Genomic DNA, 23,713 nt, shown 5'->3' with positions numbered 1-23,713 from the left:
GTACTGCAACTCCAGGATAATTGCTCATTAAATATACTAACAGGCGGCTCAGAAGGTACAGCCAGGAAGTCCCAGGACTCATTCACAGTTCCAGCCCAGGACATGAACTGTTAAAAAAAGTACTTATTTTCTCTACCATGGTCTAGCTGACCTCCAGAATTTCCTTTGTTTTAGAATCAAGAAGCCTGAATTCTTGTACCTAACTTCGTACTAATTTGCGAGGTGAATCCGTTCTCCTCCCTGGATCTTAGTTTTCCTCACCTGCAAAATAAGGGTGTTGGAAAATAAACAGCTAACATCCTTCCACTGGAAAAGCCTTTGACTGCCCTCATTTAATCACGTGTGTTTCCTCTTTCTCTCTCATCACCCTATTGTTTTCCGTCACAGCACACTGTATTTGCTATAGTGTGTTTATTGGAATCTAGCTGTCTATGGTCAGTTTCCCCTACTTGACTACGACTCTCAGGAATAAAAGAAGTACATTTACTTTTTACTACAATTGTATCCCTAGCACCTAAAAAAGAACTCAGCAATTGCTAAGTGTGCAATAAATACCTATCCACCAAGAACACTCAATGGGGAAAGGATAGTCTCTTCAACAAATAGTGTTGGGAAACTGGATAACCACATACAGAAAGATGAAACTGGACACCTATCTTACACCACACACACAAATTAACTCAAAATGGATTAAAGAATTAAACATAAGACTCGATACCTTAAAACTTCTAGAAAAAAACATCAGAAAGAAGTATCTTGACATTGATCTTGGCAATGATTTTTTCGATGTGACACCAAAGGCATAAGCAGCAAAAGAAAAAGTCACTAAGTGGGACTATATCAAATTAGAAACCTTCTGCAAGGCAAAAGAAATGACGAACAAAATGAGAAAGCAACCTACAGGATGGGAGAAAATATTTACAAACCATACACTGGATGAGAGATTAATATCCAAAAAATATACAGAACTCATAGACCTCAACAGTAAAAAACAAACAATCCGATTAAAAAAGGGGCAGAGGAATTGAATACACATTTTTCCAAAGAAGACATCCAAATGGTCAACAGGTACATGAAAAGACTCAACATCATTCATCATCAGGGAAATGCAAATCAAAACCACAATGAGATATTACCTCACACATGTCAGAACGGCTATTATCAACAAGACAAGAGATAACAAGTGTTAGTGAGGACGTGGAGAAAAGGCAACTCTCATGCACTACTGGGAATCTAAATTGATTCAGCCACTATGTAAAACAGTACAGAGGTTCCTCAAAAAATTAAAAATACAACTACCATATGATCCAGCAATCCAACTTCAGGGTATATATTCAAAGGAAATGAAAACGGGATATCAAAAAGATATCTACAGTCTCATGTTTATGGCAGCATTATTCACAGCAGGCAAGATATGGAAACAATCTAAGGGTCCATCAATTGATGCCTGGATAAGAAGATGTGGTATAGATATATACAACAGAATATTATTCAGCTATGAGAAAGAAGGAAATCCTACCATTTGGGATAGCATGGATGGACCTTGAAGGCATTAGGCTTAGTGAGGTTAGCCAGACAGAGAAAGACAAATATTGTATGATATCATTTACATGTAGACTCTAAAAAAGCCAAAGTTGTAGGAATAGAGAGTAGAATGTGCTTACCAAGGGCTAGGGTGGGGAGGAAAAATTGGGGAGGAGATGTTTAAGGGTACAAACTTACAACTAGAGGATAAATATGTTTTGGAGCTCTAACACACAGCATAGTGATTATAGTCAACAATACTGTATTATATACTTCAAAATTGCTCATACATCTTAAAAGTTCTCACTACAAAAAAGAAATAATTATGTCACGTGATAGAGGTGTTAGCTATAGCTACTGTGGTAATCATATTGCAATACCTAAATGTATCAAATCGACAACTGAACAACTTAATCTTACACAACATTATAGGTAAATTATATCTCGATTAAAAATACTTATTCCATAAAATAAATGTAATTTTTGGTAAAAATTATTCACTGACATTTAAGAGTATCATTTTTAAGAAGCCCAATGTGGAAGTAAATCCTAATGGGTAGACTTCTCTAAAACATTCCTAGGAAGAACGCAATTGCTAGTAATTAATGTAAAACTTATCTAATGTCTTAGTTCAAGTGAAGTGTGTGGTGTGGCACGCGGGACCTCATTTTGGGACATCAGTATTTACTCATTGACAAGATTCCCATCACCAGCAAAAAGAGAGAAACTATTAGGGAAAGATATACTCTGGTTTTCCAACATCAGCAATTACTTTCCCAAAATCCACAACTTACTACTTATTTATATATGGACCTGTGGTGCACAGAATAAATAATAAACCTTGGTTTATGATACCCTGTTATCATTATTCCACACATCTGGTATAATTGGTCAGTTATTTTAATAATGTAATTAGTACCCATGAAAACACCTCCCAAAACAAAATTAAATAGCCTTATACCTACCTACATAACCATATGTACCATACCTACCTACACAACATAAATATATGGTTCCTTACCCTATCCCACCTCCCTGACTCTCCCCAGCCTTAGGTATGGATCCTAAATCCTGCACTTACTGTGTGTCATTACCTTAAAACCAATTCTAATATAAAAGATGCACAAAGAAGAAAAACTTAGTCGATGGGAACTAAGCCAAGAGAAGAGAAATGTAAATAATTGTATAAATTTTATAATTTCTAGGAAGTATGGAAAAAATCTTTATTTTTTTGTTTTCCAAAATGTTCAGCATAATGCTACTTACCTAGGGATCCTTATACAATAAGCATTGGCATTAAAAGCATACTAAAGAACTGAGAACCATGAAAAAATATATTCTCTAAGCATAAAAACAACAGGCATATCAAAGTACATGTTTTAAATATCTATACGTAGAAGAATTTCCTGACTTACAAGAAACTAAAGTAGTAATTTAAAAACAGAAAATTGCTTTTCAAATTTTCTGGCAGGATGCTTAACAAATCCTTTGCCAAAAGGGTGAAGACCAAATGGGCAGCAAAAAATGGTCACAAGAAGTACAAAGAATCACTCAGCCAAAGGCAATTAACACTTCAAATCAACAGGACCAAACAAATCAATGATCCTAATAAATTAATTGAGTAAATGATGTTAATTTTGGTGACACTGAGTCAGTAATGTAAGAGCTGAAGTTAGTTCAGTATTCTAGGAAAAGTTGCCAAAGTTTTAAGAATAATGGGGTAGGCCTAAGTTAGCTGGAAATTTCAGCTATGGATGGAGTTTAGCGACTATTCATAATGAATCCGTAAGTGAAATGATGGGAAAACCACTGGCACAATCTTACAAAAGGAAATAAAATAAAACAATTCCATCAAATACTAAAAGAGTTTTTACTTCTTTTCAAAATCCTTCAGACATATTTAAAAAGACATTAAAATCCATGTCTATTTTATTAGATACCTTATTTAATTCTTCTTTGGTGAGAGATGCCAAAAGTGTTTTTCTGAATCTTCCTTCTTTGTACTTCTGAGTGATAAAGTTTTTTCTCTTTTCTACTGGCGAGTCCATGTGTAACTCCTCGTCTTTTTTAAGATTACCAGCCCAAAAGTCATTTGCTCTTTTGTTTCCAATGACAATAAAAAGCTGAATCATCAAAAAATTATAAAACATAGTTCATATCAGTTGCGAATCTGCAGAAAACTGATTCACATTACAGATTAAAGTATAGCAGTATAAAATACGCAAAAACACAAGAAAGACCCAACTCTTTCAGGAAGATGCAATGTGAAAGCAGATACTATTTCTATTTTAAATACAGTCTAGCTGCTCTTAACAATGGTAAAAGATTAGCTAAGAAAGAAATTGCAAGCAACACAAATTGTAGCAAAACCATTATTATTTTGTGAAGCTCAAATTGAAACAGAGTCATTTAAAATGGCTAAGTAGGTGGGCTAATTTGGTTGAGAACAGTACTAAAACCCAAGCAGAAAATGGAAAAGGGAGACAGCAAGTTAGACACGATCGCAGTTAATGATAGAGCGTAGCCAAAAGAGAGAATAGAAAATTTTGCCAAATGTTTTCATTCACATTTACAACATTTTATCCATGCTGGGTTAAAAACAAAGAAAGTAAATGCTGGTGTAAAAAAAAGCTGTCAAGGCTTTAATAGTTATTACTATTAAAGCTCCTTGTACTTTGTATTTTTAACATAATTATCTCCTTTAGGCAGCATTCTGAAGGTTAAAGTAGAAAGTTACCACTATCTAACAGGCTATAAGCCATCTTTATAACGTGTGAGAACTTTATCAAAGAGCCCCTGAAGTAACCCATGCCACTCCACTGCATACCTTCCCCCGACCTCTGCTAACCACCGCCATAGTTAAATCGGACTTACCTCAATGAGTTCATTGCTCCAAATGCTCGCATCCATTTTTAGACTTCTAACCTTGGAATCTTTTGGTCCTAAAGATCTGTGTTGACCTGAAATCAAAAAACAATTGCATTTCTATTTTAATTTGAATGTAAATGTATTTTACCTTTAAAAAAAGGTGTATATTATGTGTACATGTATGCGTGTATTTATCTATCTTTTCAACTTAAAACACACTAATATGTACTTTCCACCCTAGAGTAGAGTCGTGGTGGTAATTAGACAGAAATCATAACCAACCACAACGAAGACAACAGCAATCACCTTCATCACCACCGTGCGCTGGTATAAAACTACACTTTTAAAAGTGTGTGTGCATGTATGTGTGTATGTGTATATGCATATATATGTGCATATACGTACATTTATATCATTTTTCATTGTTCAGCAAGTAACTAGAAATTTTCAGTAACTGAAAGAAAACATTTTATAACAGGTCTGTGCAAATTACATGTATGTGAATACAGATATTATCCGTTTACTCTTAAAAAAAAAAACCTAGCTACAACTCTAATGAATGTATACTTAAAACTCTGAAGTAGATTCTTTATTCTGCTATTATGTCTGGAAGAGAATAACAGCCCAGCATTCTATTATCATCACTTTAATTCTGTTGGATAAATCATCATTCAGTCATTACTGGGTACCCAGGCATGTGTCAGATGCTTTCCAAGCTGAGAAGGAAAACAGGTATAAAGACATTATCCTTAATCTTAAGGACCTGTTGCCTTATGAGCATGAAAGCTCATTCCTCTCTCTACATTGGTAAGGGGTTCCTTTCTTCCCTTCTTTGAGAGAGCTGGAAACTACTCAAAGCACAAAGCCCTAGAATTCCCTTGGCAGGAATTCACACAGGTTTGCACTTATAAAGATGACCTAAAGACAACAGGGGTCAAACTTAGAAGCATGTAGGAAGAACTGGAAGGAACACTGGAGTAGCCTAAGAAATACATAATAGAATCTGAATTGAGGCACCAGGAAGAGAAACAAAATAGAGGGCAAATTTAGAGATACTGAGAAGATAAAAACTGATAGGAATTGGTGGGCTTTAAGGAAAGAGAAGGGTCAAGAGGGTCTCTCAGGTTTTAGGCTTCAGTGTAGCATGGACAGTGTTACTTCTGACCGAGATTAGAATGTGCAGTTTTATGTAAATGAGCCTGGCAGCAATGAGAGCTCCATATGTAACATGTTATCTTTGCAATATCTTGGGCAAATTCAAGTAGAGATTCTAGTAGATGGATATAAGAGTATGGTGCCCAACAGAGTGAGAATCATCTGCTCAAAAATGAGTGTTGAATTCATATGATAAATACCATCATTCAGGAACATCAGAGTGCGAGAGCTGAGGATGTCACCCAAGGGAGCACACCTATGTTATGAGCGGGAGAGGAAAAGTAATCTGAAAAAGGATGACCGCAGTAGTAAGAGCCCACCAAGAGACAATGTCTCTTGGAAGTTGAGAGAGGATGGGAAGTCACAGAGAGACAGATTGACCAATACTGCAGAGAAGACAATCAAGATAGGAACTGACCACACATAAAGTGAGAGGTAAAATACATTGGTAAATGGGGTGAAAACATTTTTACTGGAGAGAAAAAGAGGTTGGTGACAAGATGCTGAAGAAAAACCAGGAAGTTAAAGAAATGAAGAAAACCTGCACAGTCTACTACTCTTGAAAGTATCTCATCTATGAAAGGAAAAAGGGAGAGAAAATGATACATAGAAGGGAATGCTAGGTTTTCAGAAAGCTGGTGTTAACAGGACAGACTTATGCACATTTATATGCTGAAACAAAAGAAATCATAGTCAAACAACTTACATAGAGTGAGTAAATGATGAGTGAGGGGATCCTAAGAAGACAGGAAAGAAAGGAAGCATAAATAGAAAGAACAGCCTTGGACAACAAAGTTATCTCTTCCAGTGAGACTGGTGAGAAGAAAAGGTTGGGAAAAAATATGGCTCAGGGCCAGTCCTCCTCAGCAAAAAGAGGGAGATTGGCAACAGATGTTAGCTCAGGGCTAATCTTCCTCAAAAAAAAAAAAAAAAAAACACAGTAGAGGAGGATTAACTGATGCTTTTTCTTGTTACTATTGATGTTGCTAATTCGCTCAGGAGGAAGTCCATCTTAGCAGGTTGAGAAATATGGTAGCATAGAGCTCTAGAAAAGTCTTAAGGATTTGTAGGAACTGTCCTTGTCTTTGCTCTAGTTGAGGCAGGTGCTCCTCTGTATTCTCTCAGTGAAACCTGTACTTAAGTCTACTCTAGTCCTTACCATACTCTATTGTAATTACTATTTACATATTTGTGCAAGAAATGTCATGCCTTATACATCCTTTTAATTCCCAAGACCAGCACGGTACCTGGTGGAGCTGAAAAGCTGAAGTTAAGTTTAGGTTGTGGCTTTTTCCAAGACCTCCACAATCACATACCTAAACAGGGGTCCATTCCCTCCACTCACTTGGAATAACTGAGCTCCTAAATACAATGAACTGTCACATAGTCTGCAAAGTGTAAGATCGCCATAAGAAAACCAGTCATAATACTGGTTACTTTCACAAACTTTGATACGCCTGGAAAATGCTTGTATACAAAAATTCTCATTGTAAGAGATACCAGATCTGATGAACCAAGTTAAGAGCTCAGAATGGCCTTGATGTGAAAAATAGGTCTTAGAAAACACGACTGGGAAAAATGTAAAATCATACAAACAGCAAATGCATTCAGGGTATATTCTGAAACATATTCACCTAAAATCTAAAAACTTCAACAATTGCCTTTTTAAAATCCATACATGGACCAGTAGGCACAAAAAAATGATTACATGCTTAAAAATCAATTTTTATATCTAAGTCATGCATAAGAAAAGTTTACGATTATATTTCTAAATTTGATTTAAATGGAATAAGCTTTCTCTGTTTTCATTTTTCATAATCATCAGCTGGGACACATTATATATGACAATAAAGAGCATTCAGTGCCAATCTGCCACCAAACAGTGATGAGCATAACTTATCACTAATTACCTGCACACTTCTTACAGATGACAACACAGAGATTGATGGATGCCCAGTCAGGATCCGGGGCTTTACAATCTGCACAGCTCCTGTTGGACTCGTTGAACCATATCTTCTCAGCTACTTCATAATCAGAGAGAGTTTCTGCTATCGATTGCTGCACAGCTTCAATCCACTCTTGTTTCTCTTTTTCCGACTCGGCTGTAAAGCTGAAACAATTAACATTCCTTCATTATCGATCTCTCTTGTAAAGGCCAATTAAGCAGTATGTTCAGTTTGCATATTCATTTCACTCACCAATTAAACAGCAGCTGAAAAAATACGCCTTCCAGGCAGTTGGATAGTCTTCTGCTAAAAATCATCTAATTTAGAAGTCTTTTTTCCTCTGACTTTCCACATTGCTTATGACTTTGTTTACATATCTTGAACCAAAATTAACATACACATTTTTCTGACCAGTATATAAAAATTGCCTTGTTAGGTCAAAAGCTTAAATGAGATGCCATGTTTCCCTAAGCAGTGGTTATAATAATCAATGAGAGACTGGCAGAGTTTCAGGACAATTGAATTTTTTTGCCAAGAATGAATGCCATGATAGTCTGAAATTAAATTATCAAAAACACCCACCAAAAAAAATTGATTTTTTTCAGCCTTAAAAATAAATTTTTTTTAATTAGAATAAGGTCCAGATGGCTTTAAGAAACTGAGAAATCAAAAAAGTTTTAAGTGATTACTATTCTAATAGAATTCTAACACATTTTTAGCCATGTTCTTATTTAATTCTTAGCGTTTATTGGGTGCCTGTGAGAAGGGATAAAACATTACAGATCAGTTCACCTTGAGGAAATATTTACTGAGTACCTACAATGTGCCCAAAAATGTGCTGCAGTGTTCCATACTCAATGACCCAAAAAATGATGCTTCACATTAAAATTTTCTGTTCTGAAGATGAAAATGCTTTGAAATAAAAATAACAGATGACAAATATATTCTTAATCTTTATGAAAACTGAGTGGCCTACATGGATTATATTTTTTGAAGCACTTTATGGTTCCATCATCACTATAATATTCTTAGTGGTTTCTGCTTCTACATAAAGACTGGTCACAGCCACCACGGCACAATGGAAAAGAGGTATTTGGTCTTTGTCCCTGGTACACACAGGTTCCTGGTACACAGCTCCCAAAACCCTTGGAATTCACAGTGATAAAAGTGTCTTTTGTATGCTAAGGAGGTAACTTGTGGCTGGAGGCCTAGAGAGCTTCAGGATGGGAGCTGGTCACCAGAAAGACCCAGGTGTGATAGAGAGTTGGAACTTTCAGCCAAACCCACCCCCTGACCTCTGGGAAGGGGAGAAGGGCTGGGATTGAGTTAATCACCAATGGCCAAGGATTTAATCGATCACGCCCATGGAATGAAATCTCCATAAAAACCCCTAAACAACAAGATTCTGAGAACTTCCAGGGTAGCGAACACATTGAGGTACTGAGAGGGTGGTGCACCGAGAGAGGGCATGGAAGCTCCGGACCACTAAGCCCTTGTACGCTGTCCTATGCAGCAATCCCATTTGGCCATTCCTGAGTTGCATTCTTTATAATAAACTGGTAGTAATAATTAAACTGTTTTCCTGAGTTCTATGAGCCATTCTAGCAAATTATACAACCTGGGGGGAGTTATGGGAACCCCAACTTGTAGCTGAGTTGGACAGAAATGTGGGTAACCTGGGGACCCAATACTTGCAACTGGCATCTGAAGTGACAACAGTCTTGTGGAACTGAGTCCTTAAACCCATGGGGTCTGATGCTCACTCCAAGAAGTTGGTGGCAGAATAGGATTGAATTGTAGGACGCCCAATTGGTGTCCGGATAGTTAGAGAATTGGTTAGTGTAAGGAAAAAGCTCACATATTTGGTGTCAGAAGTCTTGTGAGTAAAAACAGCTTAGGTAATGTCTACACTTTCACTTGGGGCTTGAAAGAATCTGCACATTTGAAAATAAAGCCTGTTATTCCTTATGTGACCATTTCTTTCTTAAAATTGAGCCAGTAGACATATTCTGACAGATAAAATGAGTACTGGATTTGGTAGTAATTTTGTAATTGCTAAGTAATCGTTAGTCCTTCAAAGGCCTTTGAGAACTCTGACCTGCATACTATGCTGTGGTATGAGGAATATTTGTGACAGATGAATTAATGTGGCTGAACTCAACAGATACTGATTTATGCCTCTTCTATGTACAAAAGCATGCAGTCATTATAGATTATTAACATGTTAAGAACATATATTAAGTTTTCTGTTTCATTGTCATTATGAAGCAATTACTAGAATAGCATAAGACAAGATATATAACGAAATGCTAAAATATTTGACGAATAAGTGCTATGAAATCCATTAAATTCAGCGTCATTTTAAGGCAGAGTTGCTTTTAGGAAATCAATATGGAGCAACTATAATGAAGGATTGATCTTAAAGGCAAAATTGTATTTTATTAGGCTAAAAGAAGGTAAATAACAATACAGCAATAAACACAATGTAATATTCTCATTTTATTTTATTCCTTCAGAATGTGAAGTAATTTTTCATATATTTGTTGATTAGAAAATTAACATACTCACCAAGCCTACTAAGAAAAAGAGTTATAGTAATGTGTCGCTTAACGACAGGGATATGTTCTTAGAAATGCACCATTAGACTATTTCGTCGTTGTGCAAACATCACAGAGTGTACTTACACAAACCTAGATGGGATGGCCTACTACACACCTAGGCCATATGCTACTAGTCTTAGCAGACCACCGTCACACACGCAGTCTGTCACTGACCAAAACCTTCTGTGGCACATGACTACATTAAGAAAAGAAACTACTCCAATCCCATGAAATTAGCATCTTTGCAGGTTGCATGATTATTCAAGACACTTTTACAAGGTGTTTTTATATACTGCCTAATAAATTAGACACTATGGAAAAGAACATATTATATTAAGTGTTCTATAAGAAATAAAATCACCACTGGGAATGTAAAAGTGGATCATTCAGGCTTTCCTGTATTAGCACAAACACAGAACGTTTACATGTTGCTTACCTAAAACTCCGGTAGGGAGTGATTATTTCAAAAGATTGTTTAACAGTTCGGTCCACTTGCTTTACATTTGCTACATTCATAGGAATTACAGTAATACCAAGTCCACTCTTAAAATCCTAGTTTGGAGAAAAACAAAAAATTATAAAGAAACAAAAATATGGATTTTGAAAGTAAAATGATATTCTCTAAAATCCAATAAATTCCACTAAATTTTATTATACATAGGTATATAGAATTAAACAACTCATTAAAAAATGGATTGAGAGTGGTTTTCTTATTTTAGGTAGTCACTGTCAATACATGATAACAGGATACCATTCTAAGATTGACATTCAGGTTATTGATAAAGTCTGGGTTTCTTTCACATGAAACATAAATTGACCAGCACATAGATCTTAAACTACACACGCCTTGCTGTTAACAGTTAGGAACTTGTTCATCTTTATCCAGTCACTGAAGGAAACTAACAGTTAACCAACCCTTCCCATGTGACCAGCAGTCTGCTAAGTGGGGGAGCCAAAGACACTGTGAGGTTGGTGTAATTACTGTTTATATAAAAAGAAGGGGAAACCAATGCTGAGAGATAAAGTTACATAGAAAGTGCAGCTGGTTGTACATGGCAGAAAGAACTGGAACCCAAGACATCTGTTGCTCTTTGTTTCACTCTATGGTGTTACCTCTGCTCAGTAACAGTTTTCTCCTCATTTACTCTCAAACAAAAGCATTACATGTTTTTACACTTTTATCTCATTTTCAATATTTTACTACTTTTTCCTTCCTTCAGTTGGATTCCTAAAAAGTTCCTCTAATCCTATTTTGGTATGAAAACTGCTATTTGTTAAACACCTACAGCCACTATGTTCAGCCTGTCTCACCAAAATCAGAAATTGTTCAAAAGGCTAAAGAGTCTGCATTCTAAAAGCATTAAAGGTTGCAATTTATTATCTAGTCATAAGGGTTTTGGAATTTGATTTATCAAATAAATCATCTCAACATTTTAAAAAAGTATAATTAATCTGTACCTCAAAAAATGAATTATCTATGTGAACAGATGCAGATTAAATGTGCTCTGAATTCCTAAATTAAATTACGACTGGGAAAAGTAGCCCTATAAAGACAGACTACAAAAACTATTGGTCCATCTTCAATAAGGACACTTCCGGCAGAAACAATGACGGAAACAATTCACAGGCCTTCTTCTATTTGTCTTTCCCGCTATATAGGCTAAAGGTAAAAGTACTATTTTCCTGTCTGCCTTGCACCCAGGAGGGGCCATATGTCATAGCTTTGGTCAATAAAATATAAATAATTTCTGGCTTCTGGGGGCAGTGCAAGAGGGAAAAGCTTTGGAAAAGGAAAGACTTTCACCCCTTGTCTTTCCATCTTCCTGGGAAATAACATCTAGAAGCACAGAAGCCATTTTAGAATGTTAGAATCCTTCAGATGAAAAGCCTGAGGACAAATTCTTGTTCTCTAAGGATGCCAGAATGGAAAAAAAATAGGAAGAACTGCCCTGGTGGCATCAGTTCTCCACTGCCTATACTGAGAAATTTGTTAAAACAAACCTCTATCTGTTTCAGCCTTCAGGTTTTTTGTCATCTGATACGAACACACTCCTTACTGATAAGTGAACTAAAACAATTTTATAACAAGTTTTCCCCTACTTGTAAAGGTATCCAGAGTTTCCAACCACAATTGCAGAAAAGCCTCTCTTCCCTTTTTTAAAAAAAATGTAAAAGTTTTTAGTAAGAATGAGGAAATGACTCATTTTTAAAACAAATCATCAACTGAATATTATTTTTTCTGATGAAAGAATGACTTTGTTCGTTAGGAGAAACAAGCCAGAAATTGAGAATCAATAATATAAAACAAAAGATGCAGAGACATGCTAAGTGTTATAAAATAATTAGACGAATGTGATACTCTTCCACTTTGTATAGTAAGCCCAACTAACAAAAAATAATACTTAATGTGATCTGTATGAGGAGGAGAGGAATCAAACTTTTTCCAGTCTGCCTATTTTAATAAGATTCAGCGTATTGGTACAATGTTATTAAATTAAAAAAGCAAGTTTTCAATTACCCATACCAATACTCCTGCTGGATAATGTAACTGTTAGAGAAATCCCCAATGCCTGTGATTGGAAACACAAGCTTTCTTTTATACATGAGGAAATAAGGTAGGGGTAGCAAGGTAAGATATTTTTAAAACAGCCTTCTGATGGCCCAGCTTGACACAGGAATAACTCTAGAAGAAAACAGAGTGCATGTCCTTCAAACAATTCTCCATAACCAGGCTTCTGACAAGAGCTGGATATCAGACTAATTCCGGTTATATTCTCTAATGGGGGCCGGGCCTGCAGATACTGTGTGTTACTACGGGCAGAGATACATATTCGGACCATCAGACAGCAGATGGTATGACTGACAACCTTTTATGGAAACTGATGAGCCTCATCAAGGCTCCAAACTAAAAAGATGGCCCCTCATTTCTATAAGCAAGTCATGAAACGTCTACATATAGCGCTACAATTTCTGTTAAAAACAAAATATGTGAGGGTCGGCTCAAGGCCCCAAATGTCTCCTAAGCCAAGCAAAGATGATGTTTTTTAGCTGGGAAAAAAAATTGTAACTCATTTATCAGCTGCTTGGCATAGCCATATGGTTTTGAGTAAAGCATCCACTGAACTCACCAGCACAAATGGACTGTAAAATGTACAGCAGAGTAACAAAATAAATGTCAGTACTCTCGAGAGCTACTAAATATGAAATGACTGCTTTCCTTATTAAAAATATTTGTGATGACACTAAGTCATCTTTTCAGACAGTATTTAGAACATATTTAGAATATATCTCATTTCTCGATGCTCATCAAAATTACCTGTGTTGATCTCTCCCTCCCATCCTGAGACTGATTCCATGAATCAGAAAGCAGAGGCTAAGAATCTTCAGTTAAAAAACAAAACTACAACCATGAGATTCTCATATGTAGCCAATACTGAGAAACACTGAATTAGACAGCAGAACCAGTTGTAGGATCTAGACAGTATGAGTCTGCAATATTTAAATATCAGGATGCAAACACTTCTCTCTTGGCCTTCTGTAGAGCAAAAAAAGCTTGCAATCAGATTATACAAAAACCATTTAAAATCATTAAGGTTAAAAATAGGCTGGCCAGAACAGAGTGACACACTGAACTGTCAAGATCCTATTTGTCCAAGGCGCCAAACTCTGTGCTAATGTCCAGAGGCCTTAAAAGCATCGGTCTTCATTAAGCATATACAGTACACTCCATAATTGGTTTAATATCCATTTGTGTAGTGCTCTGAAGCTTACAAACAGCTATGAACTCTCATTTGATTTTCTGAATAATTTTGTGAAGATGGCAGAATAGATACAGCCTTTTTCAAAATGCATGCCTGTAGGATAAGCACTGAATCCAGCCCAGAAAAGAGAGGGTTGTGTGCATATGAGGCTTTCTAAAGGTGACACTTGACTGGACAAATGACAAAACGCAGACCAGCTTGATCAGGTATACCTCTCTTGCTTCAGTTTACTCATTTGCAAAATGGGATAACAGGGGTACCTAGCGCATCAAGGTGGTGAGGATTCAGTTACCGCATTAAACATGCTTAGAAGAACTCGTGGCATGCAGTTAAGTGCACCACAGTTGTAGTTAGATATTGTTATTATTATTGCTATTACTAGCTCTTGCATTTGAAGCCAACTGAACATATTACCTATTAAAAAGTTAATTATAAGAAAATATATGTTTAAACATAACTAGCAGGCATATAGAAATTTTAAAAACTGCGATAGAATGTGAATGCTAAACTTTCAAGAAAATTAAAAACAAATTGCCCATTAACTACAATCTCATTGTCAGCACTATTCTCATTTTGAAAAATAGGCACAAGTCAGGACCAAGCCAAACTTTCAACCTTTAAAATGCTATAACCTGGATTGAAAAAAATAACATCATAAAAATTCAATGGGTAGAATATTACGATAGAAAGCATAAAGCTAAAAGATTCTGGAGTAAATAATATTTTACATTTAGTTTCTGTCAAAGAATGTAGGATCTCCAAAAGCATAAATCCCACCAGTAGCATACTGTAAGAACAGCCATGTTTGGCAGAGCAGATCTGGACACTGAAAGGGTGGTAATGACCAAGTGGGCATTGGGAATCAAGCCTGGGAGAATCCTGGCTGAGCTATTTACCCGGCTATATGACTACTGGCAAGTTATTTAGTTTATGTAGACCTCAATGTCCTCATTTATGAAAAGACAGTAATATCTACTTTATATAGCATTTTTATACAAATTGAACGAAGAAATATAAATTGAGGGTCTAATAAATCCAGACAATCCTTTCAGCTGAGTGTTCTAAACACAGAATTTGTCTTCAATAAAAATATTTCCATTTTATTTATAATGACTGAAAATATTCACACCAATGAGTCCATATTAAACATTCATATTGGAATTAATGGTAAATATTTACCAAGATACTTAAATGGGTTATTTGTACAAATTTGTAGCAATGGAATCTGGTTAAAACTACGCAGTGAAAGAACAAAATAAAAGTTCGAGTCCTAAAGAGAAAAATTAAAGAAGGGTTTGTTAACCCCAAATTTGCTGAAATCTCAAACCTATTTTTGGACATACTGGATGCCAGGTTTCCATGCCAGGAATTTAAGAACTCAGTGCTTAAACATTTGTTGAAAACAGATGTGGCATTGTATGACACTGGCACCAGATTTCCGGGGAAACACCAGATGCAGAGTTTGGCCAGATACAGAACCCAGAGAATTTGAGGCCACCACCTACTTCCTGCTGCTTCTTTCTCTGCCACACAACCACAGCCCTATGAGGCCTATTTAAATTCCATTAGAGTTTCATTCCCCTGCCAGACACCAGGGAACATTATGTTGGGGGAATGAGTCTCTTGTAATATCCTGATTTGAGAATGTTTAATCAAGTGAATTTCATGTAGTTAAAAACTCAATGCCACAATTATCATTAAATGGATACACAAACCCACCAAGCAAGACATCTGGTTGCAATGAATTCACTAATATTAACATGATATTCAAAAACTCATCAGGAAAAGATGGGAGACTAGGCTGTCTTGACAACATAACAAATGGAAACAAAGCCAATTATCTTAGATTTGCCTCAAATCCATATGCAGAAATTCCATTCAACTAGCAATACTATATATATAACACTACCTATACTGTATGTTCGTATTTTATCTCCTTTAAAATTATATAAATATTGGCTTAAAGTCAGAGAAAGACAAATACTGTATGATTTTACTCATACGTAGAAGATAAACAAACATAGATAGAGAGAACAGACTAGTGGTTACCAGAGGGGCAGGCGGGGCGGGGGTAAGGTGTACAGGAGGACGTGTGTACAGTGACTGAGGGCAACTAGACTTTTGGTGGTGAGCTCCATGTAGTCTATAAAAAAGTCAAAACAATGATTTACACTTGAAATGGATATAATGCTATAAACCAATGCTACCTCAATAAAAAATACACTGGCTTATATACTGTATTTACACCATTTTAAGATAAATGAATTTATAAAATATTTTTCCAGAATACAGGAAATCGAATAAGCTTTGAACTGATAAAAATAATTTAATTATCTCAAAAAAATTTCTATACAACAATTAACTGAAAAATGAGAAGCAACAGCTTAAAAAAACAGTTGCAGAAAATACAACATGAAAAGGATTATCTTTATTATATGAAGAACTTAAAGAAACTGTCAGAAAAGAGAAAAAAATCCCAATAAATAAATGGAGAAAGAAAACAGACAATTTGTAAAGAAAATAATTTTAAAAGAAAAATTTTTTAAAAGAGAAACTCTAGTCAAGAAAACAGCTGTAAATGACCATTAATTCCACAATTTTGTTCTACAAATGTTTACTGAGTGTCAGCCACTTGCCTGGAGCTCCTGAGGACACAGCAATGAATAAAGTAAATATTCAAAACCATTAATTTGGGAATACAAAACTTAGAATACTTTTAAGAAGTTAAAATGAAACTGGTACCTATTCATGTAGCTAGCAAGATTTTAAGTGTAAACAATTCTTTAAAAAGGGTCATAGATATTCTTGCCAAAAAACCAATCAAAAAGGAAGAAAAGGCCACATACAGAAGGCTATCAGAAATCTCACTTATTTATTACTATCTGTTACCCCCACGGGAAGGAAGGTGAGACAGACATCTTTTGGGTTACCACTGTACTCCTAGTTCCCAGCGCAGCACCAGAAATGAAAAGGTGCCCAATGAACACTTGTAAAGTGCATGAATAAATACAGAAACATGTGAACTGTAGTCTAACCTATACAAACTCAACTACACAACTCAGGACATACAAAGTAGTAACAATGTGGAGAAACTATCATAATTATAATATATTGCAGGCAGATAAAACATAAGCAGAGATAAGGAATAGAAGAAAATGTGCAAAAATGAAACACATGGAGGGGTTGGGAGTCAGAGCTAAATACTTAAAAGGATGACATTTAATTTACGTGATAATAGCACCACAGTGTTTTGCAATTGAGTAATTAGGTAGAAAATTTTAGCGTCTGTTTCTACTTTGCCATCTTCTTCTCCAACAAATGTTTTTACATAGCTCTTCATATTTATTTTCTACTTCTTACAGCCTATCTAGAAAAAAAACAAAACAAACCTAACATTTCCTAAGGCATTTCTCCTATTCAGCCAAGAGCTACTTCAAGTTTGAGTTCCTACAATCTGCTAATGAATGAAAGGAAAAGAACAAGATTAAAAAGGTGAATCTTTGAATGAAGCAATTGGGAAAACAAAAAGTCCATGTTAATTCCTTGGTTTAGACTGTCAGTGAACTGTCTGAGAATGTGCAGACTGGCATCCACCTAGCTATCACCATGTCACTTCTCTTAAAAAAGAAGGAATTTCAAAAATAAGTAAAAGCAATAGTTATGATAGTGTGTTCTAGCTATTTTAACTTAGGAAATATAAGGCCTTGATTCAGCAAAAGGGATAGATCCAGAATAGGTGAAAAATTTACTGAAAATATATTTGTAGGGATGCTTGACATGGAATCTTCAGAACACCTACTGGAAGCAGAGAAAAAGCTCTAGAAAAGATAAATAATCATCTACAAAATTAGAGTAAATTTCCAGACATACACAGAGTTACAGGAACTTATGGGAAATAGTTTCAAATTGTTTTTCAAACACTTTCCTTTATGCTGACTTTGCAAATGGATTTCTAATTTCTCCATTTGCATGTTAAGAATAAAGAATCAAATAGGGCAGGGTTTTAAGCTGAAAAATTAAAATTTTATATAAAAATGGAGGTTTTAGCAAAAACATAACAGTAATTACAGTTTAGAACTATACACAATTTATTAGTGACAATTTCTCAAATTTTAAAAATTTATTAATACTAATATGATTTCCTTAACTTTCCACTTAAATGTTTCTACATTTCAAAATGTTCAGTCAGGCAAAAGATACACTTCCAAATGAAAGCTAATCAAAAAAAAGAGGTATAGTAACCCCAAGTTGAGGGGTGAACTAAAGAAGTACTGGTCTCATTAATGTTGTTGAAGGCTATTTTTACACATTCTCCAACTCCAGAAATATCTTGCTCACTTTACCTGGATGCTTATCACTTTTAAAGAAGAAAAAAATCTTACAGCAATGTTTCAGTGTGTGTAGTTTTTGGATCACCCATCCCTGCATCACCTGGGATGACACATTATACGAATGCACATTCCAACACCCCATCCCCAGAAATTCTAAGTCAATGGGGGAATGAGCCCACATATCTGGAATTAAATAATGGCCTTAAAGATAGTAAGCCCTCTCTCTTCTTCACATGATGCCACTTAAGCCTAAAGAGATTAACTTAATTACCTGAGCCAATTAGCAGCAGAGCAAAAATGAAAACCTAGACTTGCCACTGCCCAGTCCCATCTTCTTTGCTGTAAATGAGCTTCTGAGCTTCCCTTATAGTGACTCTTGAGCGTGTGCTGTATCAACTACCCTTCCACCTCTATCCACTGTCCGTTTACTCTCTCTAGAGTGATCTCCAAAGTAAAGTAGTAAAACTACGTATAAACAGAGGCAAGAAAAATGAAAATGTTTCAAATGTAGGGTGGTGTAGGTCAGCTTTCTTTATTTTTTATTCTATTCATACTATAAGTTATGCGGGCAATAAATTCACTGTTTTAAAAAATGATAAAAATAAGTAAGCTTTGATGCATGGAACTGAATTAGATCCAATACAAATTATAACACAGAGGTTCAAACCTAACACCACATACATTCCTATGATAAGTAGATTTTTTTCATTATGTTTAAAAAAAACTCACAAGATTACTTCGTGTGTTGTGTATAAAACTTTCAGAAGTTACATCATGCTATTTTATTATCTTTTAATGCTTTTCCTAAAACACTAGCTTAAAGCCCTCTGCATTCATGAGAAAGACTTCTTATATAGCATGTCACCCAAGTTCTTCACGCAATCTGCTCAGACCTGAGAGAAAATGAATGGGAAACTTTCCTCTGGAGAGAAAGGCATACACCAGGATGTGAAAACAGATGAAACAAATAGTATGCCAGGGCCTAAATGTAGAAGGCCTTCCTTAATTTACCCATCCAGTCTTGAGCCAATTGGTTCTTTAAGACTTGACTTAAGACATAGTCCTTTAAGACCAAGCTCCATATAATATGATGCAACTTTTCTTAAAAGAACAAACATACAAACAATAGTATGCACTTTTTAAGGATGTATATATATAAATGCATGTTAATGCAGTGAAGAGGACTTGAAATATACATACATCAGAAACAGATTTATTCTCAAAAGATGTGGAAGGGTCCAGCATTAATGCTTCAATTTTTAAGGAGAATATATTCATTACTTGTGTACCTGGAAGTGTTACTAATTCCAAGACTTCATTAGATGCCCGTTTTTGCACTTCTCTGTAACTCCTGCACAAGTCTAAAAAAGGAGTGAGTTCACCATCCATCATAAATGCTGGTTTTGTCTTACTTTCCTCCTGAAAGATATGCCTGTGTCCTCTTCAGTAAGCAAATTATTTTTAGTGCCTGACATGGTATACAATGTTTATTGAATGCACACTCTGAAACTTCTAGGCAACTAAGTTATTCAAGGAAAGAATCATTAAGCTATTTCTAAAAGATCACTAGCCAGAAACTTTCTTTTCAACACACGCTTTTAAAAAGACAGTTTGGTATAGTGGCTAAGAAGCTAGGCTTAGAGTTATAAAGTTCTGGTTCTAAACTAAAACCTGCATGATGAACTGTAACCTTTAAACAAGTTACTTAATCCCCATTTTTCTCATCTACAAAATATGGATGAGAACATGTTTCTCCTACATTTGTGGGCAAGATTAAAAGGGAATGTACGTACGTAAATTAATTAGCATAGTACCTGGTACTCCACAAATGATAGTCATCATTATTCTTTTTAACCTCAATTAATAATATTAAAACAATAATTTCATATAATTTTTTACTAATTGGAAAGAGTTAATAACACGTTAAAAACATCTACTTTACTTCTAGAGAACAAACTCAAACAATCTAGCTAATGTAAGCAATTAAACTAATAATTTGAAGTCCACTGGGTCTATGCAAGCAAAAAATGAATACCTCAATCAATTTGGCAGAGTAACTTCCATACTGATAGAGGCAAATTATGCATTTTTAACCTCTATTCCAATAAGAAAAGTTTTAATCATCTTACTTCAGACTAAAACTGTTCATATTCAGTTCCTACACATTATTAAGCTGTACATCACTATTCTTCTTGAGGAATATGCTAACTATCCAAGTTATTAATATGCCAACAGTGCTCAATGATGCCTTTCACAGTTAATTGGCTAAGAAATCTTATCCGAAAAAATGTAATGAATAAGTTCACACTGAAGTTCAGAGGATGCTTTCGATAAAGATTTACAGTTAATTTTTTGGAAACTACTGTTTGTTTTGAGTTAATATCTCTTTTTTAATGAAAATCAGCATTTATATTTCACCTTAGCATAACCCATTATAATATATCAGAAAATGAGTTCATCTTAGATCAGATATCCAAAGCACATCGCTTAATTCCACAAATAACTACTAAGCATCCAATATAGTGTAGGCTGAAAGATTAAGAATTCATTCCCAAAAAGAGGTAAGGAAATAATTTTCTTATACATATTAAAAACCAGATATGTTAGAAAAAGGAAGTCTACAGAATCAAAGGAAGCTAATGGAATTTGTTAGAACTTTATTTTAACATCAATCTCCTCAAATCATTTAAGTTTTCTATTGAATCCTTTGATATTAACCAAATTCAATATCACAAGTCTATCTTATTTATATATGTAATATGTATATGTATGTGCACATGTGTGTATGTATGTGTGTATGTGGGAACATCAATAACGTGCCTCTAGTAAATTATTTCCTCTGTAAGCAACATACCTGCTCAGAAAACAAAAAACCAACCCAAGCACCCCTGTAAACTCAAGAAAATATGTTACTGGTGCCTACTCTATAATTTTCTATCATAAAGCAAAAGAAACACAAGAGGCACGGAACTGGGCCTATTTCATCAACAGCTGTAACGGTTAATTGGTTCTTAATTATTCTCTCACGTAGTTTTATAATGTTACTTCAGCTAAGGAATGCTTTCCAAAAATTATTTTCAAAGATTCTATTTCCTCAGTCCCTTAAACAGGCAATGTCCAGTCTCAAATTGGATGTAGATTATGTTCCTGCTGCTGGTGGAACTGAGAAAAGTTGACCAAACAATTCTTTGTTACCTTTAGTGGAGAACTCCAGACAAAAGTAAGACTCTATATGTAAAAACACTAATAAGTGTAACAAACAAAGCACATTTGTTCATGTAATCAAGGAACTGCAACTTGCAATTACTGCAACATAGCTCACCTGTTCGTTTTTGCAAAGCCACACGCTGTTTCCACTTAACACAGTAAAAATTTTGGCTTTATACCCTCTCAATTCAAGATAGCCACATTTCTCAGGTGCAACAACTGCTTGAGGCTGCGAGGAAAGGGGTTGCGATTTCAGTGCATTTAACAGTATGCTGATCCAGTCATTTCTCTCCTCTGAAAACAAAGACAGGAGAAAATACATACATCCATACCTACATAAGTTATATAGACATAGAAACATGAACAAGGGATCTACTCTCTCTGCAATAGATAATTCACAGATTCTTTCCCACAACCACAACTTAAATGCTATTGCAAACAGGGCCAACAGTCCCATTCTGTAAGGGAAAAGAAACAGCACTTACTACTCAGTTGTCCTGTAACCATTACCATTGGCTTCACCTGGGAACTTATTACAGATGCAAAATCTCAGGCCCCACTCCAGACCTGATGAATCAGAATCTTCAGTTTAAGCAGATCCCCAGGTGATCCGTAACCATGTTAACAGCTTTAGATTACGCATGATATTGGATTTTCTCTCTTAATGTTAGAAAGCAATATTGTTACCAAACAGTTAACAGATTGTACCTGGCAATTAAGTTACTCAAATGCCCAGAAAATTCTACTTTCTAACAATCACTTGGAACCTACTCAAGAGTATGCTTGCCTAGTTAATCACTCACCCACTCCATTCTCACCAGTCACTAACCATAGCATCTCACCTGGTAAATTAAAACTTGTTCTCTCCTTCCACAAAAGCTAAGTGACCTTCAACTATGTACAACACACTGTGTGACAGGCACAGGAATCCAATGTAGTCCCCAAAGGGCAATCAAAGTTATAAGTCAAGTTAGATACGAACACATAATGGAACACAGACTACTATAAATGTCATACAAATGGTATCAAATAATATATGAGTCAATTCAATGGAGGTAAGTGATTTTCTGAAGGTCATACAGCAACTTAGTATTAAAATTAGCAGAATCAAATGTCTTAACTCTGAGACAATTGTTCTCAGCACTATGAAAAAAGGGGTATTTGTGCTAGGTCTTGAGAATAAGGAGTAATTCAAAAGACAAAGCTAGGGTTTGGGAGAGGGAAGAGCAGAACTTTACACATAAGAAAACATAAGAACAAAGGCAGAAAGAACCAACATCTGTTCAGGGACTAACTTACGGAGGAGCATATCTATAATTCTCAACTCACAAGGCAATAATGCGGAAATGGCTAGAGATTCTGCAGTGCCTGCGTGAGGAATTTTGTCTTTGTTATGGAGGCAAAGGAAAACCATTTCGGGATTCTTAGCAAGGAAAGGACATGATTAGGATGACGACAGATACACCAAACTGGAAGCCTAGGGATCAGGAATAAGACAAGAGATACTTAAACTACAATGAAAATGGAAACAAAAGAACATATGAAGCATCAAGACACTAAGGGGGGTAAAAAGTAGCTGAGGCTTTAAATATGTCTGACAGGTACTCACAAAAAAACTACTCAGAATAAAGGGTAGTTTGGTAACATGAATTGACCAAAGAAGGTAGAAGGTTCCATTTTGTTAGCAGAATCACCTCTTGTTTTCAGTACCCTGGCACGAGCATCTAGGCAGACTGAGAATAACATGTGATGAAAGTAACCTCTACTAGCGAAGACTCATGGAAGTGGATAAGGTTTAACGTAAAAAGAGAAGAAATAGACAAACCTTGAGGTACAACTATTTCTAGGAGGCTGCAAAATGGGCTAGCAAAAAACAAATAGAAAAGTGGTTATCAAGGCAAAAGGTAAAAAACCAAACAGACTGAATTCCACGTAGAAAAAATTTCCAACAAGGCAGGACAAGGAAAGACTAATTAGGGTGCAAGCTTGGGAAATTAGCATCTCAGATCCTTCTAAGACAGGTTTGGCCAGAATGACTTCCTTGTGGATTGAAATGTCCCCATTTTAGACTTGCTCACATTCAAACATGAACCCAAGGTTACTTCAAAATATGAGTTTTATTTTTAAATTATCTTCATTCTGGCTCACCTTCAAAATTACTAAAATCAGTTAGTTATGTCTTTAACGACCAAGGCCAAAGTATTTATTAAAAACTTATTCAAAAACACTTTATTGCAGGTGTTACATGATCCCCAATTCCTATCTATCAGGATGAAATATTTATCAAACTTGCTCAGCATCATTATAAACTAAAAGACATG

The 23,713-nt window shown here is 35.5% G+C and overlaps 1 protein-coding gene across 12 annotated transcripts in view; it reads right to left on the bottom strand.

Annotated features, from left to right (window-relative positions):
* Positions 1 to 23,713, bottom strand: part of ARAP2 (ArfGAP with RhoGAP domain, ankyrin repeat and PH domain 2) — a 177,598-nt gene that overhangs the window by 101,101 nt on the left and 52,784 nt on the right. For all 12 annotated transcript variants that reach the window (XM_023638251.2, XM_070264017.1, XM_070264016.1 and 9 more), the window contains 5 exons: positions 21,508 to 21,686; positions 10,530 to 10,645; positions 7,458 to 7,657; positions 4,399 to 4,484; positions 3,465 to 3,647 (listed from right to left, as the gene is read on the bottom strand). In XM_023638251.2, the coding sequence (XP_023494019.1) occupies positions 3,465 to 3,647; positions 4,399 to 4,484; positions 7,458 to 7,657; positions 10,530 to 10,645; positions 21,508 to 21,686 (764 nt within the window). The remainder of the gene's footprint in view (positions 1 to 3,464; positions 3,648 to 4,398; positions 4,485 to 7,457; positions 7,658 to 10,529; positions 10,646 to 21,507; positions 21,687 to 23,713) is intronic.

The sequence above is a fragment of the Equus caballus genome, chromosome 3 (assembly GCF_041296265.1).
Source record: "Equus caballus isolate H_3958 breed thoroughbred chromosome 3, TB-T2T, whole genome shotgun sequence".
Lineage (NCBI taxonomy): Eukaryota > Metazoa > Chordata > Mammalia > Perissodactyla > Equidae > Equus > Equus caballus.
The sequence above is the reverse complement of the archived record's forward strand: the minus strand, read 5'-3'. Positions and strand labels throughout refer to the sequence as shown.